General features: G+C 48.0%; 1 protein-coding gene across 2 annotated transcripts in view; it reads right to left on the bottom strand.

The window, feature by feature from the left end:
* The window catches only part of WAPL (WAPL cohesin release factor), a 1,140,053-nt gene that overhangs the window by 137,338 nt on the left and 984,071 nt on the right, over positions 1 to 18,644 (bottom strand). For both annotated transcript variants that reach the window (XM_086922027.1, XM_086922028.1), the window contains exon 16: positions 3,684 to 3,888. In XM_086922027.1, the coding sequence (XP_086778153.1) occupies positions 3,684 to 3,888 (205 nt within the window). The remainder of the gene's footprint in view (positions 1 to 3,683; positions 3,889 to 18,644) is intronic.

The following is an 18,644-nucleotide window of genomic DNA, read 5'->3' as shown; positions in this document are numbered from 1 at the left end:
TGACTAGGAGTTCTTTAAAGTGCTCCCATGCTGAGTCAGCTTTGTCTCCAAAGAGGCATGTGCAGTTTTATGGCATGCCTGTAAGCAAAGCTTGGATATCACTGAAAAATCCAGTGGATCTTATCTACGTGTGGTGACGTAGCACCATGATGGTTCCAAATGCCCCACCCAAAAAGTTGTCGGCTTCCAGAATAGAAAGGTTGATTTATCGCCCGGTACCTTCATCTGTCTTCAATAATCTGCACCAGATTAGCGTGAAATTATTCAGGAACTATGGGCAAGATCTCGACCACCATGTTATCTAAAGCATGCAAACACCACCCCAGGACTCAACTGGAATCAACGGAGCACAGTGTGAGAATGGTGTAAGAAAATATTTGCTTAACAAATGCTACCAAGGGCTTGGATTTCCTTATTAGTGGGTGTCGTAAGGAATGAATTCGGATGTAGTTTGATTGGGAGGACTGAACTACAAGGCTTTAGAGCCTAGGATATTTAAGAAGGAAAGGCAGACCACCATGAGAAGGTATGTGTCAGCTGATGACTTTTCCATTGACTGGTGAGCAAGAATCAGGTTTAGCTCACGTACCCATTAGGGTATCCGTGAGGTTCTCGTTGAAAAGGAGGAGCAGCTCAGGATGTTTTTCCAGGTTGTAGGACCTCTGTTAGGGCATTTATTTTAAACTCAACAGATGGAAGCTGGAGGTCTAGAACCTCTGCCACTCTTCTCGTATCCACAGAGAGGGAGGTAGATTCCTCTGTGGAAGGCCAGGTGGGGATTGTAGTCCAGCATCTGTGTCCAGCCCACTGGCATCCTGCAGGTCCAGAAATAACTTAATAAAGTACTGAGATTGGTCCTCTCCATCATCCCCTTCAATAATTAACTCTGTGTCTGAAGTCAAAGGGATTTCTCTAAGAAACTGCAGTGCGGCATATGAATGAGGTTGATTTGGTTGTGCCTGAGGTCGAGTTAGAGGTGCCGGAGGTCGAGTTAGAGGTGCCTGAGGTTGAGTCGGATGTGACTTCGGTCCAGGTCTGAAAGTACAATCTGTTCTGCCTCCAGCATTGATGCAGTCAGTCATGATTATAACTCACCAGCGAGAATCTTGGCGCTGGACTCAAAGTTGATGTGGGGTCTAGTGAGACTGCATCAGAAACGGATCTGCTCCAGCAGTAATATGACTACAGGCCTCCTCGGAGCCTGCGGGACCAGGAAAGCTGCCAAATCAATGCAACAACCCATTTGAAGGCTTTGACCTGGTGCAGTTGTTGATGGACCCAGAAATTTGAGCTAGATCAGGATGCGCTGGGGATTGGTTCAGCAAGGGGGAACTGTGAGAAAATCGGGTGTATTATATGGTGTAGTAGTGCAACCTCACCGTGAAATGCACTTACAAACCCCTTTAGGACCCTTGGGTTTCGTATGTATAACCCTCAGTTCAATCCTAGGTAGCTATGGCACTGAGCAGCAAGGCTTAAACAGAGTACAAGTGTTAAGCATTCTAAGAGCACCAAAACAACTGAAGAAATATTCAGGAAATCTGACACCAATTGATAAAATACAGACTATTTTCATAATAATTTACATACTTGAATAAAAAAGATCCACCAGAGGGTTCCGGAGGTATGGATATTACAAGCAATAATAAATCAAAGCAATTTCACACCACCGTGAGCAAGCCATGGCAAAGTCAATGAACTAGACACTTGGGAACTTTTTCAAAGAAAGCTTAGGTAAGTGTCAATGCAGTCGGTTAGAAGTACTTGGGGTGACCAACTCTGGTGGTCCACCTGACTAGCGCCCTGCCAATATCCTCAATAACTATCTTCACAGGCGAAAGCGATACCAAAGGGGATGATGGGCGGAGCGTTTGAGAAAATCAAACACTCACCTCCAGTCAACTGATCTGGGTTTAATCCAACACCATTCTTTAGCTCCCTCCACCACCCCAGTTCAGACACGGCCATATGCAAATAAGTCTGACCCTGTGCCTCATGGGAACAGTCCAGCAATGTCTTCCCCGTAACGGAAACAAGCATCCTGGGACCGGTTTCAGCTTCATAATCTTCATCAGCCGGGCTATCTTGAATCCAGTGGTAGAGTGAGCAAGGGACCGACGTCTGGGCATACCCTGCCAACTTAGGGCGAACAAAGTGATACCAAAGGGGATGATGGACGGAGCGTTTGAGCAAATCAAGCACTCACCCCCAGTCAACTGATGTGGGTTTAATCCATCACCATTCTTTAGCTCACTCCACCACCCCATTTCAGACATGGCCATATGCAAATCAGTCTGACCCTGTGCCACATGGGAACAGTCCAGCCCGAACTGCCAAGCCATGTCTTCACTGGACCAGAAACAAGCATCCTGGGACCGGTTTCGGATTCATAATCCTCATCAGCCAGGCTATCTTGAATCCAGTGTTAGAGTGAGAAAAGGACCCATGTCTGGGCATACCCTGCCAACTTAGGGCGAACAAAGCGATACCAAAGGGGATGATGGACGGAGCGTTGGAGCAAATCAAACACTCACCCCCAGTTAACTGATCTGGGTTTAATCCATCACCATTCTTTAGCTCACTCCAAAAACAACACACCAGAAATAATCCAAAGTGCGTAGCAACACGGATGCATCCTGACAGAGGCCAACCCGAACCCCACAGCCCCCCCAGACCACCAGCAAGGTATAACGGGGTCAGGGGAGGCCAGGGAGAAGAGGGAGATGAAGACTGGGTACAGTCTGCAGCAAAACCAGATCAGCGTCAGAGGTGACCGAACACTACCATCAACTGACCCACAATTAAACAACCGGGAATGCAGTCGGAGTGTCGAGGAGGTCAAGAGGCGTGGCATGATGGGAAAATCTAAACCAGGCACAAAGCCGCTGTCAACAGGAAGGCAGCAATGGCGACAGAAGGTGGGAATCCGGCGCCACAGGAGGAGCTGGAGGAAACGGAGGCCACAGCAAACAGTGTGGAGATGGTGCAAGGAGTCAGGAGTGCGGACACTGCTCGGGAGGACCTGACAACATCAACAGGGTGAGTAAAGACAAGGGACATGGGGACAAAGGCACAATGGCACACTTGCACAACGATGTGTAGCACACTGCACACCCACAATGGCACTGGAAAGTGTCCCTCAGCTTGGTCGAGCAGTAAGGCAGTATCCAAAACACAATGAAATCCATGAAGATTCCGGCCGGTCTTTAAAATAGGCAACTAGCTCCTGAAAAGGCTTAGATGGAGGACTTCAAAGAGAAGGCAAGGATGTTATACAGCAAATAATATAATGCCTCAATCAAATAAAGAATAGGTCTGAGGTACAGAAGGCTGGAAGATACACCTTCACACCAGGATTACCATTCAACACTACATTAGTTGCGATAAAAGCAAGCATATATGAAGTGGCACAAAACATCTGGGCAGTACAATACATGTCACTGAGATCACATGAAGTAATTTAGGACAATAAATATGAAGACCTCAATACAGAGAGACAAACAATTAGTTAATAGGTAGCAAAATGAAAAGTGTCCAAAGAAGCACATGGACGTCAATGACAGTAAAGAGAATGAGATCAAAGTCCTATTTTAAGGAGAGGTAAACACAAATATAACATACTTTTATCTAATGAATACTGTACCTGATGCAATGCTAAAGCCAAGAACTTCATCACTTTTTACCTTTATTAAGGTCCAGTTCCTCATCTTCCTCTTCTTTCTTGTCTGGCTCATCGGTGGAGCTTTTTTCTGATGCAATCCATTGGATCTCTCCTCCTGACTCTTGCCATTCCCCACTTTTGTCATGCTGAGCTGTTGGAACTTCTTTAATTAATTCATCTGTCTGGCTTTCTGCTAATTCAGCTGCTCTCTGCCGCTCCAGGAACAGCTGAAGGACACAAATGTTAATTTAAGTAAATCACTCTCTTGGATTTTGTCAAAAAGAACAGAAAAACAAGTTACTTACCTTCAGTAAAGCTTTCTGGTGGATACTTAACTTCAGAGGCCTCACATTGTAAATATTCCCACAGGAAACTCAAAAGCAGTAACCCTGCACATCAGAAGGTGCAGTTGTGTGGGTCTGCACCAACATCATTCATCTGCCAAAGCCACTAGCAGAGCCACTTAGGCACCACTCAGACGCAGTGACATCAGTTGCTTCTTTTTTCTCCCCACTACTCAATTTTCATTGTTGAAAGCCGATACAGATCCAACATCATATTGAGCGCCAGCAAAAGATAATGACAAGCAGCATTGATTTAAACATTTTCCACTATACTATTGGTGTAAAAAACACATTACAGAGAAAGGAGAAAATAAAATTTGAACAACCAACAATAGAGCCATAACAATATCGCTGGAAGCCTCTAATGATCCAAGACATGTAAGTCGATGCAATTTAATACATACATATATTAGGTCAACATCCATAGGTTAGCAAAATACCATTAACCCAACAATTCTTCGATAGCAGAGGCCGAAGGAGGAGGATTTAAGTCTAGTCCCCTGTAATTCACCCACTGCTTCCCATCAGTTGCTTTTGAATGCTTGTTCGCACCCTCCGATTCAGAGCTCATTACAAAATTGGTTTGACCTGTATGCAGATCTGTAGTTTGGTATCTCTTTAAATGGAAAGAGCCCATTTCACAGAATGAGGAGGCGTGTGGGGGTGAGGTATCTATGGTTAGATAAGAGAAGCCACCAGAAAGTTGTTCTTATGACAGATCCTTCTAACTGGGGATTCCTCACTTTTAATATATATTTAAAGCAGTAGCTCCCAAGGTAGAGGATCTGTGATGTGGGCTCAGACCAAAAATACCTGCAGTACCGAAAAGCGAAATGCCCTTCCCGTCTGACTTCGCAGTCAAGGCAGTAACAATTTGTGAATGTACACACTTCAAACATGTCGTCAGACAGATGAAGAAAAGCCACGTCGGATGCCTATGTAGTATTAGCAGCCTTGGGACTGGTGGAAGGAGCACTCAGTCCTTCGACAGGGAGCTTGGCCAAAGCAGACTAGGTTTTTTTATTTGCGCTCTTTTTAATGCAATTCTTGTTTGATTTAAAAAAGGTCACATCCTTACATCAAATGTAACACTGGGTTATGTTATTCTTCTCATTGCTACACTTTAGTAATGATGGTAGGACTCATTTAAGGCAGGGTGTGGCTAATATAATACATTAAACCGTTGACTTCTACAGCAGTATGGTTCACTGTAATAATTGTGAAAATCTCCCGCCCCTACTTTAACACAGATTGCATCAAAAGAAACAAGGCATATGTTATTGTGTTATTCTGAATGTACTTATCTATTTTTTTATCCATCTGTTTGTGAATAAATTACATTGGCGACCATTTTATTGTCCCAAGTGCTGTATACACTGGTTAAAATGAATCTTTCGCCTTACACAATTGCCTGCAGAATCAAATATGCCTATTTACCCCAACCATCTTCAAACTTCTGCATTTGGTCATTTAATCTATAAATAGTTTTTTCATACAAAGCCCTCATGTGCACATCCGAGCAAATTTTGACATGTAGCAGTATTCCAGTAACATAGCATCACTACTTTTGCTACTGCCAAAGCCGTGGAGATCACCCATTCAGCATGCTCGGGTAGTAAAGGTATGATGTGTTGCTTAACAAAACAAATCTCCCTGTCTGTGGCATTGTCAAAAGCACAAGTTACTTACCTTCGGTAACGATATAGCTGTAAGAAACAGTAGTTAGTGTTCGATTCCATACCTTAGAATATCCCCAGGCGTCCGACTGGATCCGGAAAGTTTTCGTCAGCAGTACCTCTGCACGTCGGTAGGCATCGTCTGCGGCTCTACATCAGTCATCGGCGTTGTGATCGCCGGGATGACGTCCGAGTACTTAGACGCCGCCCTTGCGCGCTGACGTCAGTTCTGTACATAGCTTTCTGCACCAGGAACGCAGAGCCATGATAGAAACAAAGACTGGTGCTATGAAACTAGGGCTCTGAAAAGGATGTCCTTAACCCTAGACATCGGTTCGCAGAACGGGGAGGATGGGTGGGGCGGTAAGGAATCTAACACTAACGTGCGTTACTTACCTTCGGTAACGATATATCTATAAGAAACAGTAGTTAGTGTTCGATTCCTTACCTTAGAATATCCCCAGGCGTCAGACTGGATCTGGAAAATTTTGCGTATCAATACCCCTGCGCGCCGGCAGGCGTCGCCCGCGTCTCCGCGTCCGTCGTCGGCGTCGTTAGCACCAGAATGACGTTGGAGTACTTAGATGCCGCCCATGCGCGCTGACGTCAGTTCTGATACACAGCTTTTCCGCGCCAGATACGCAGAGCCATGATAGAACCAACACTGGCGCCATGAAACTAGGGCCCTGAAAGGGGATGACCTTAACCCTAGATATCGGTTCGCAGAACGGGGAGGATGGGGGATCTGTAAGGAATCTATCACTAACTAATGTCTCTTGCAGATATATCGTTGCACAAGTAGTAACTTGTGCATCTGAAAGAGAGACGTTAGTGATTGATTCCTTACCTTAGAATAGATACCCCAGCAATACCAACCCCGGTGGTGGGTCTGCGAACCAATAATAACACCAGAAAGTCCTGGAGGACAGAACGGCCAAAGAAGCCATCCCTCCGGACTTGGCTGTCCAGGCAATAATGTCTTGCAAACGTGTGCAGCGAGGCCCACGTAGCTGCCTGGCAAATATCCTGCAAGGGCACTCCTCGGCCTGGGGCAGTGGTAGTCGCCGTGGCCCGGGTAGAATGAGCCCGTAGCCCCACAGGGGGTTCCTTCTTTGGCAAGGAGTAACACGCCTGGATACACAAGATGATCCACCGCGAGATGGTCCGCTTGTGCACTGCCTTTCCCTTCTTAGCACCCACGTAACCAACAAAGAGTTGGTCATCCACCCGGAACTGGCGTGTGCGATCCAGATAGTAAGAGAGCGCACGTTTTGGGTCCAGACGGTGGAGCCTCTCTTCCTCTTTCGAGGGATGCAGAGGCGGAAAGAAGGTGGGCAAGGTAATGGACTGCCCGAAGTGGAAGGCCGAGACAACCTTGGGCAAGAACGAAGGTCTCGTCCGTAACACAACCTTGTCCGGATGAACAGAGAGGAAAGGAGGTGTAGAAGAAAGAGACTGGAGCTCACTCAATCTCCTGGCAGAGGTGATGGCAACCAGGAAAGCAGTCTTCAAGGTAAGACGGCGGAGAGGACAGTTATGGAGCGGCTAAGGTAAGTACAAGATTCAAGTCCCACTGGGGCAGCACGAAAGGAACAGGAGGGAACATGTGTGTGATGCCCTTCAAAAACCTATTTACAATCGGGGACTTGAACAAGGAAGGCTGATCAGGAAGCCTTAATTAGGCGGAAAGGGCAGAAAGGTAGCCCTTGATAGTGCCCAGAGCATAGCCCTGCTGGGCAAGAGAAAGAAGGAAGAGGAGAACCTCAGAAAGGGGTGCAGAGAGTGGATGGACAGCCTTTGCTGTGCACCATGCCACAAATTTGTTCCACCTGCAGGCGTATACCGATTTTATGGAGGGACGCCTGGCTGCCAGAATCACATTACAGACTTCGGGAGGCAAGTCAAATGGCCTCAACTCTCGCCGCTCAATCTCCAAGCTTGTAGGAGGAGACTGGACAGGTTCGGGTGGAGGACAGTCCCCTGCTGCTGCGACAGAAGGTCCTTTTGTAGAGGCAGACGAATCAGGGGATGGACTGACATGCTGAGTAGCTTGGGATACCAGTATCTCCGTGCCCAGTCCGGAGCCACAAGGATAACCTGGGCTAGGTCGCGCCTGATCTTCTTCCGCACTCCGGGCAGAAGTGGTATAGGCGGAAAGGCGTACAATAGACATCAACTGCACTCGTGACGAAAAGCGTCTCCGAGCGAGTGCTGCATTGGAAACTCCAACTCGCAGAACTGATGACATTGCGCATTCTCTTCTGTGGCGAATAGATCTAACCACGGCTCCCCCTGTAGGAGAGTAGGGTCTGCAATCCTATGGTCACCCCAGATTTTTGCTTTTTGCTTCACTGGTTTACGACTTTCCCTGGCTGTGGGCCTGCTAATCAGACCCACAGCCTAGCTGTTCTCTCTCTAAATTGACATCCATATACCTTAGGTGCATTTACCAATTGGTATTGGGTCACTCTTGTAAGTCCTTGTACAGTGTACCATAGGTACCCAGGCATATGTGAACCCAAGGCCTACCAGGGACAGCAGAATGTATTATGCCACCCCTGGCTGGCCCTCCAAATATGACACAACTGGCTAATCAATCAGCTGGGGCAAGGTGGTGTAATCACCCTTTGCTTTAGATATAGTATACCTATATCTAAACCTAAAATGGAAACATATACTCCTATAAGTCACTCCTATGGCAGGCCTTAACAATCCTGGAGGCAGAGTGCTTGGAATTATGTGAGATAGTGCTCTGGCATGAGCTGATCCTGTCTGCAGCTTTCGGAACCAGGTTCTTTAGCGGTTTCCATGATAACGCTATACCATATACTCTTAAGTGCATTATAATCCTCGCGGTGATTGCTAACTTTGGCATAGCATCATCAAAACATGTCGAGTAAGGTGTCATACGAATTGGAATACTACTCCCTCGCCAATTCTGTCGATGGGGGTAGCATTCCACCCTTTTAGAGGGACACGACATGTACCTAACTGTGAACCCCGGTTAAAGTTAACCCGAGCCTCAGCATCACAAAATGGATGCTGCCACCACAGACACAAGTCTGACCTCCTGCTGCTGAGAGTCCTTCCAGCGAGGGAGGCTTGGACAAAGGGTTTCCGGCCTTGGGAGGTGCTAGCACCACCCCAGACAGGATTTTGTGTATTGGGTAGGACAGGGCTGAAAGGAATGAGACATGCCTGGGGCACACAAGGTGTCCCTGTGCATACCCCGGTCTAAACCAGTTCCTGCCACTCTCGAGCCCCAGCTCTGACGCAAGACCGGAAAAAGGATAGGGGGTGTAACCATCCCCCTTCCTAGTCCCACCCAAAGAAGGGACCTAGTGGTAGTACAGCCCCCTTTAGCAGGATAAAGGTAGGAGCTGCTCCCATTCCAAGTTAGATCAATCCTGAACTGAAACTCTACAAGAAGAAACTCTGGACTTCGACTTTCTACAAAGAAGACTGAAGAAATCTCTCTTGTGGGCAAGGAGTGTTCACCCTGCACAAGCAGGCACCATCAGCGTCCAGCGGCTTCCCTTTGTCGTCTTCCCTCGAGGATCCAGACTTCAGAGCCCTACAAAACCCGGATTCCCAGACCTCTCCGACCTCTACCTACATCTGCAGCACAGCTGAGATCCGTGGGTGCGACGAGACACGTGGGACCGGCCATCTTGGCACGACTTCGGAGGTAACCTCGACCAAGTGCTTTGGGGACTGAGAAGGCCCAACCCCGAGCAGCTCCTGCACCGAAGACCAGCCCTCCAGCATCCACGAGATCTGCGTGGGGCCCTTCTGCCTGTTTGCTGCTCGACGCATTGTCTGGTCACTTGCCGGCTGGCTAGACGACTAACCTTGAAATCCAATCTGCTGGTCTGGTTGATTTAGACTGGCGCCTCCTTCCCTGCACCCTGGACCTTCCTGGTCCACTCCAGACGCAGTTTCCACTCACCGCGTGGGTTGCCTTTGCAAAGGCCTGTTGACTCCAAATCCGGATCCGACACCGCAGACAGCGAGAGCCTGCGTGGGACAGCTCGTGCCTCCATCCTGGTGGTCGAAGACACCACCTGGTCCACGTGGCTGCAGAGACAAGCGTCCACTCTTCACCTGATATCGAAGACATCTGGTTCCACTCCTGGTTCCACTCCAGTCACTGGCTAGTGACTTTGAACATTGTCCCCTCTGCTTTCAGGTTCTCCTCTTCACTGATCCACCCTTGGATCACAGCGGACATCTTCCTCCTGGTCGCCTGCAGCATCTTTTCTTCCAGGCTCCATAGACTTCAACCCCGGAACCCGACACTACTTCACACCTATGCACCCGCAGCCTGTGGGTGAGGTAACAAGAGCATTTCGGTGCTCAATGGTAGATTGACACTCCTAGTGTCCAGTTCCACAGTCGTTTTAGTCCTAAAAAGTCAGGATTGTCCGTACTCACCTTTTACTTGAACTGTACTGTCCATAGACGTTGTTACGCATCTCGCGTGTGAGTTCACACTCTGCACACGTGTTCCGTGGGCCTCCTATTACTTACCTAAGGTTAGGGTAGTTAGTCCCAACGAGCCTACAGCCTCTGGACAGCTCCATTCCTTCTATCGACTTTCGCATTCCACTTACTTAGTATATGGTTTGTTGTGCCCCTAGGGCAACATTGTAATTGTGCAACTTAAACGTATTTTTCTTAAGAGTCTTGTCATGTGTATAACCCTCTGATCTCAAAGAGTTCAGAGGTGTTTTTTAGTTAATAAATATCTTGTTTATTTTCATAACTACCTGTGTGGTGTCCTTTCATTTGGTATTCAAGGGGTTATATGTGGTAAAACAGCTGGCTTCACATGCCAAAAGAGTTTAGCCTAAGACTGCTTTGTCCATGCTACCATTAGGATAGCTGGTCTATAAGGTTGACTTACAACCAATCACCATAAGGGTTGTTTGGACTGATACAAGGTGATCACTAGAACTAGTGATCATCATATATCAGGCCAACTTCTCACATTGGTGTGCAGCGGTTGGGATTCGAGCTTGCTGTTTTTATTAAATATAATCTTGAGATATCATTTGAAAGATCACATAAGGTACCATAGGTACATATAATAAAGCTTAGAAATACTGAGTTCTACTGAACCAGCTGCTGTAGTAGAAAGGGAGTAGCACACCCAGACTACAACTCTTAGCAAGGGATCAGTAGGAAAACACAGTGTAGGTAAGTGCACCACTTACACCTCACTAGAAAGCATGTCTACCACAGGAGAGAACACAGTGGCTCCCCTTGTGGAAGTTGACCATCCACAGGTCATTTCAAGATATGCAGCCCTTAGCTTCCAGGAGATGAGACAAGTGTGTACCTCCAGGAAACTAAAACATGGTTCAAACCCTACCATTCCTTTTCTGATAGGTCTCTTAGAGACATATGATGCAAGAAGGGCTTCTAATCCAGGCCCATCTGATCTTACAGAAGAAAACATACCCCCAGTAGAGGAGGACTCTAATCTCCCTGAAACTGAAGAAGTGGAGGAAGATGGAGACTCATCTGATGGAGAGGTAAATCATGGTCAGGTTAGAGTCAGCAGACTTTCCAGGGTCAACTTAAGCATGCATGAGAAGGGAACTGGGGGAGCCCCAGACCCATCCTCGAGCAGGCCTAACCTTGGGAATAGACGAATTAGGTCTCACTCCAGAGGCTCTAACAGATCTATTCACACCCATGTCTCTCAGGCATCTTCTCACAGAGGGATGACATCCCCTCAGAGAAAAGAGCATGAAGCTAAGATGAGGGATGTGCATCTGAGGATTGAGAGGGAAGAACTTGCCCTTGCCAAAGAGAAACTTGCCTTTGCCAGAGAGCAGAAATTGTGTGGATTAGATTCCACTGGTGGCAGCAACATTATCCCTAGAGAGAAAGACAGGAGTTTTGATAACAGAAACCTGAGTAAGATAGTGCCGCCCTTTAAGGTAGGGGATGACATCCACAAATGGATGACTGCTTTGGAGAGAGCCTGCAAAGTACAGCAGGTACCCCAGAGTCAGTGGGCAGCTATCTTGTGGCTCTCCTTTGAAGGTTAAGGTAGAGATAAGCTCCTCACTGTTAGAGATGAGGATGCTAATGATTACCAAGGCCTGAAAAATGCACTGATTGATGGGTTTGGCTTAGCAACTGAACAGTACAGGTTAATGTTCAGAGACACCCAGAAAACTCAGGCTCAGGATTGGGCTGACTTTGTTGATTGTGCCACTAAGGCTTTGGAAGGCTGGCTACTGGGAAGTAAGGTTACTGATTACACAGGATTGTATAATCTAATTATGAGAGAGCAAGTCTTAAATAATTGTCAGAACCAGTTATTACACCAGCACCTGGTAGACTCTGATCTGACCTCTCCACAAGAATTGGGTAAGAGGGCAGACAAATGGGTCAGAACCAGGATTAGGCCTAAGAATCAGGGTGGTGACCAAAAGAAAGAATCAACCAAGCCTCAAGAGAAGGGTGGGAATAAATCTACAGATCAAACCACAAGAGGGCCCCAAAAATCCTCTGAAGGGGGTGGGTCCCAGAATACTTCCAATACCCAAAAGAAACCTTATTGCCATGCCGGCAAACAGGTAGGCCATTGGAAAACGGACAGCAGTTGCCCTAAGGCCAACAATAAGGAAAATATTCCTCCAGGTAATACTCCAACACCTCGTGTTACTACTAGTAGTAATCCCCCAGGTGGTGGGAGTGCCCCCAAGAAATTGGTTGGGTATACTTGGGGAAATCAGGTGGACTCTGGTCTAACCAGGCCCCCTACCACAGATACCCCTGTTTGTGAAAATGGCATGGGGTTTGCCAACTTCACTGCTTGTCCCAACACTTTGGACAAGTACAAACAGGAGCCCCTCATCAATGGTTTGAAAGTTAAGGCCTATAGAGACACAGGGGCTAGCATCACTGTGGTGACTGAGAGCCTAGTCCCCTCAAGGCAACTTTTACCTGGTGCCACATACCAGGTGACCAACATTGATGGAGTGCAGAGAGATCATCCCATGGCAGTGGTAAATCTCAGCTGGGGCGGTGTCACTGGTCCCGAGAGAGTGGCAGTGTAATCAAACTTGCCTGTAGATGGTCTACTGGGGAATGATTTAGAGATCTCAGCCTGGGCTGAGGTAGAGCAAGTAACCCATTTTAAAATGGTAAATCTCCATGGTAAGGTTAGTGGGGCTGTGCTGGCCACAGCCCCAGTCCAAGATGTCCTCCCTGAACAGGTCAGGTGGGCTGTGCCAGTCTCATACCAATCACAGACAGATTCCCTCCCTGAAAAGGTTAGCAGGGCTGTGATGGTAACAGCCCATACCCAAACTGAGTCCCTTCCTGAAAAGGTTGGCGGGGCTGTGATGGCCACAGCCCAAACTCAGACAGATGATAGTGTGGTGAAGCTTGAAACTATGGATCACTCCACTCAAACAGAGAGCATTGAGGAGGAAGATAAATCTCCCCCCCACCAGACTTTAAGAAAGGATCAGCCTCCTCAGGGAACTGATCTTACCCCTTGTGAAGAAACTGCCCCAGAGGTAGTCAGGCCTAGCCTGGCAGATCCCCTGAAGTCAGTGGACCCTTCCAAGGTGGGACCCAGTCTGGAGCAGGTAACCTGCCCCTCTCTACCCTGCCTCAGTCAGCCCAGGGCTGTTGAGGTTAGGGAGGCCAGTGGTGGGCCCAAAAGGGCCCCCTGTCCAAAAGAACCCCCTAATCAGGAGATTAAGGGCACTGAAGCTAGCAGACCTAGCCAAGTGAAAATAAAACAAACTCCTGAGGGATCCCTCTTAAACTTAGTTAGGGACCTCCCACAAATGGACACTGTTGGGCACAGCCAAACCTGGGACCTAAGGGCCCCAAACCTGACCTGTCCTTCCAGTAAGCCAAACAGAGGGACCCAGCCTCCAGCTTTAGGTAGCCAGAGGTTGACCCTGAGAACACACAAACTCAGTCCTGGAAAGAAAGGCATATATGGTGGATAGTGATTGGAGGAAGTTGAGCCCAACATTAGTGGAGCCTCACTTCAGTACTCCATCCCAGCACCAGCCTTTTACTTTGCCAAAACACACCACAGGTAGAGATTCCCTATGGTGGAGACCCTCAGATACCCTTAGGGTGAGGGATTGCTTAGTGGACCATGAGATAGGGGGTTCCAATGCCAGTGCATGCACCACCTCATATGGCCACTCAGTCAATATAGGCTTACCTGGTCGAGGATAGCCTTATCTCCTTTCGAGGGGCGGGGGGGGGGGGGGGGGGGGGGGGTTGTATAGGAAGGTGGATATCTGACTATGGTTACCCCCAACTTTTAGCCTAGTGTTTAGCTGGTTTTTTACTTAGTTGGCCTGGGATCCTGCTATTCAGGTATATATCTAATTGGATACTGGGTCACCTTATCAGTCCCTGTACAGTGTACCTTAGGCACCCAGGGCATAGGTGCACTCAGGGCCATCCAAATCTGACACAACTGGCTGATCAATGAGCTGGGGCAAGGTGGTGTAATCACCCTTTGCTTTAGATATAGTATACCTATATCTAACCTTTTTTTTTTAAAGTAGTAAAATCAAAGTTTATTTAGACATATATATCTAACCCTAAAATGGACACATGTACTCCTATAAGTCACTCCTATGGCAGGCCTGAACAATCCTGGAGGCAGAGTGCTTGCAATTATGTGAGATGGTGCTCTAGCATGAGCTGTCTGCAGCTTTCGGAACCAAGTTCTTTAGCTGCTTCCATGATAACGCTGTACCATATACTCTTAAGTACACTGTAACCCAGCGGTTATTGCTAACTTTGGCATAGCATTATCAAAACATGTCGAGTAAGGTGTCTTACAAATTGGAATACTACCCCCTCGCCAATTCTGGCAACGGGGGCAGCATTCCACCCTTTTAGAGGGACACAACATGTATGTAACTGTGAACCCCGGTTAAAATTAACTCGAGCCTCAGCATCACAAAATGGATGCTGCCACCACAGACAGAAGTCTGACCTCCTGCTGCTGGGAGTCCTTCCAGCGAGGAAGGCTTGGACAAAGGGTTTCCTGCCTTGGGAGGTGCTAGCACCACCCCAGACAGGATTTTGTGTATTGGGTAGGACAGGGCTGAAAGGAATGAGACATGCCTGGGGCACACAAGGTGTCCCTGTGCATACCCCGGGCTAAACCAGTTCCTGGGGCACTCCAGCCCCAGCTCTGGTGCGAAACCGGACAAAGGATAGGGGGTGTAACCACCCCCCTTCCTGGTCCCACCCATAGGAGGGACCTAGTCATAGTACAGCCCCCTTTAGGAGAATAAAGGTAGGAGCTGGTCCCATTCCAAATTAGATTAATCCTGATTTGAAACTCTACAAGAAGAAACTCTGGACTTCGACGTTCTGTTCCACAGAAGACTGAAGAAATCTCCCTTGTGGGCAAGGAGTGCCCACCCTGCAACTGCAGGCACCATCAAGCATTCCAGCAGTTCACTTTGTCGTCTTCCCGAGTGGATCCAGACTTCAGAGCCCGATGAGACCCGGATGAGACCCGGACTTCCAGACCTCTCCGACCTCTACCTACATCTGCAGCACAGCTGAGATCCGTTGGTGCGACGAGACACGTGGGACCGGCCATCTTGGCGAAACTGCACTTCGCTTCCAGCACGACTTCAGAGGTATACTCGACAAAGTGCTTTGGGGATTGAGGAGCCCCAACCCCGAGCAGCTCCTGCACAGAAGATCAGCCCTCCAGCATCCACAAGATCTGCGTGGGGCCCTTTTGCTTGATTGCTGCTCGACGCGTTGCCTGGCCACTTGCCGGCTGGCTAGTGGCCTCCTAGACGACGATCGATATCTACACTGCTGGTCTGGTTGCTCCAGCCTGGCCCTTGCTTCCCTGCAAAGGAGAGGCACCCTGGAAACTCCTGGTCCGCACCAGACACCTTTTCCACTTACCGCGTGGGTTGCCTTTGCCAAGGCCTGTTGACGCCGAATCAGGAACCAACACTGCCGCCAGCGAGAGCCTGCGTGGAACAGCTCGTGCCTCCATCCTGGTCCTCGAAGACGCCACCTGGTCCACGTGGCTGCAGAGTCAAGCGTCCACTCTTCACCTGATCGCAACAACAGCATCTGGTTCCTTTCTGGTTCCACTCCGGTCACTGGCTAGTGACTTTGAACATTGTCCCCTCTGCTTTCAGGTCTTCATCTTCCTCGATCCACCCTTGGATCGCCCCAGACAGCTTTCTCCTGGTCGCCTGCAGGATCTTTCTTCAAGGCTCCATAAACTTCAATGCGGAAACCAGACACACTTTCACACCTATGCACCCGCAGCCCGTGGGTGAGGTAACGAGAGCATTTCGGTGCTCAAGGGTAGATTGACTCTCCTAGTGTCCAGGTATCCAGTCGTTTTAGTCCTAGCTAGTCAGAACTGTCTATTACTTACCTTTTCGTAATTAGTACTGTCCATTGACTTTGTCCCGCATCTCGCGTGTGAGTTCACACTCTGCACACGCGTCCCATGGGCCTCCTGCTACTTACCTAAAGTTAGCGTAGTGTAGTCCCAGCGATCCTACAGCCTCTGGACAGCTCCATTCCTTCTATCGATTTCCTTATACCATTTACTTAGTATATGGTTTGTCGTGCCCCTAGGGCACCATTGTCATTTCTGCAACTTAACGTATTTTTCGTAAGAGTCTTGTCATGTGCTTAGCCCTCTGATCTCATAGAGAGTTCAGAGGTCTTTGTTAGTTAATAAATATCTTGCTTATTTTCATAACTACCTGTGTGGTGTCCTTTCATTTGGTATTCAAAGGGTAATATGTGGTAAAGCAGCTGGCTTCACATGCCAAAAGAGTTTAGCCTAAGACTGCTTTGTCCATGCTACCATTAGGATAGCTGGTATATAAGGTTGACTTACAACCAATCACCATAATGGTTGTTTGGACTGATACAAGGTGATCACTAGAACTAGTGAGCATCATATATCAGGCGAACTTCTCCCAATAAATATTTGATCAGATTTGCGTAACATAGAATTCCTTTGCAAATAGAACTTTAAACATCTCTTAATGTCCAGTGTATGCAATGCCCTTTCTGCAGGGATTGCGGATTAGGAAAGGACGTCTTCAAGATGACAGGCTCGTTAAGGTGGAAGTCTGAAGGCACCTTAGGTATATATTTTGGATTCGTGCGGAGCACCACTGAGTCATTAGTGAACTGTAAGAAAGGATGATGAACTGTGAGAGCCTGTAGATCACTGACTCTCCTAGAGGAAGTCAAAGCCAATAAAAGTGACACCTTCTACGTAAGGAATTTCAAATCGGCTTCGTGGATAGGCTCAAAAGGATGGCGCATGAGCTGTGTTAACACTACATCAAGATGCCACGATGGTGGGGACGACGTACCGGAGGGAACCTTCTGAAAAGACCTTTGAAGAATTGTTGTTTAATTCTTGAAGGATAAAGAGTAGAGGTCCCATCCTGTCGGCATCCTGAAATCGCTGCCAGGAAAACCTTAAGGGTTGCATGAGACAATCCCGATGTTGCCAGATGTAAGAAAAAAGGTAAAATTTGCTCTGGCTTAGCCAAAAGAGGATGAATTCCAGCTGAACTACACCAGATACAAAAACGTTTCCATTTGAGACTGTACGTCTTTATAGTAGCAGGTGCTCTTGCTTTGGCTAGTACTTCCTTGCAATCTGCAGGGTTGTTTAGGTGGGCGAACTCAAGGTACACAGGCGCCAGGCCGCTAACTCAAGAGATGTCTGGTCCGGATCGCAAATCTGACCGTCCTGGATGGAGAGCAGGTCCGGAGTTGGACGCAACTGAATTGGTTCGCACTCCGATAGGAGAAGGAGCTCGGTGAACCAATATTGGCGAGGCCATCTGGAAGGAATAAGAATCAGCCAACACGGTTCCTTCTTCATCTTCCGCAGGACTCTGGGAACTAGCGGTATCGGTGGAAAAGCGTAGGCATATATTTGAGACCAGTTGATCGAAAACGCATTCCCCTGAGTCTTTTTGGGGATGCCAACTTGCAAAGAACCGGCATTCGCTGTTCTTCTTGGTTACAAAGAGGTCTAGATCTGGATGACCTCACTGCTGAAAGATCAGATCCACCGTCTGCTGATGAAGTTCCCACTCGTGAGTGGACACTGTTGTCCTGCTGAGCGTGTCTGCAAGAACCTTCTCTGTTCCCAGTACATGAACCGCGAGATGATTGATTCTGTGCCGTATTGCCCATTACCATAGCTCCTGGGCTTCCGGAGACCAGAGAGCCGATCTTGTCCCTCCCTGCTTGTTGACATAGTGCATACTTGTTGTATTGTCCTGCAAACCAATACAGTGGCTACTTGAATGATTGCTCGAAATGATTTGAGGGCAAGGAAGATAGTTCTCAGCTCCATCAGATTGATTTGCCAACGTTTCTGCGGAGGGCTCCATTTGCCGCCGATTGTCAGGCCCTGAAGATGAGCTCCCCAGCCTTCAAGGGATGCGTCCGTGGTAATCGTAAAGTTTGGTGCGTCCTGAAGTAACGTGCAGCCCTATTGCAGATTCCTTGTTTGCATCCACCAGAGAAGGAAACCCTGCATGCGAGGGGTGATCTGGATGAGGTCCTCTAATGAACCAGAGACCTGCAGCAATTGTAAGCTGAGTTCTTCTTGAAGAGGCCTCATTCTGAGACAGCAATTCGGTATCAACGGAATGCAAGACGATACCATCCCCAGAAAGGATTTGAACCGTCGGACTGAAACTGACTTTTTTGAAAGTAGATGTCGAGCCATGTCCTGTATTCTGACTTGTCTTTCGTCCGACACAAAGGCTTGGAGCAGCTGGGTGTCTAGGGTCGCCCCCAAAAAAGCTAGTGTGAGAAGTTGGCCTGATATATAGTGCTCACTATTCTAGTGATCACTTTGTATCAAACCAAACGACCCTTATTGATGATTGGTTGTAAGTCAACCTTATAGAGCAGCTATCCTAGTAG

Source organism: Lissotriton vulgaris, chromosome 5, assembly GCF_964263255.1.
Source record: "Lissotriton vulgaris chromosome 5, aLisVul1.2, whole genome shotgun sequence".
Lineage (NCBI taxonomy): Eukaryota > Metazoa > Chordata > Amphibia > Caudata > Salamandridae > Lissotriton > Lissotriton vulgaris.
This window is presented reverse-complemented; position numbering and strand designations above follow the sequence as displayed.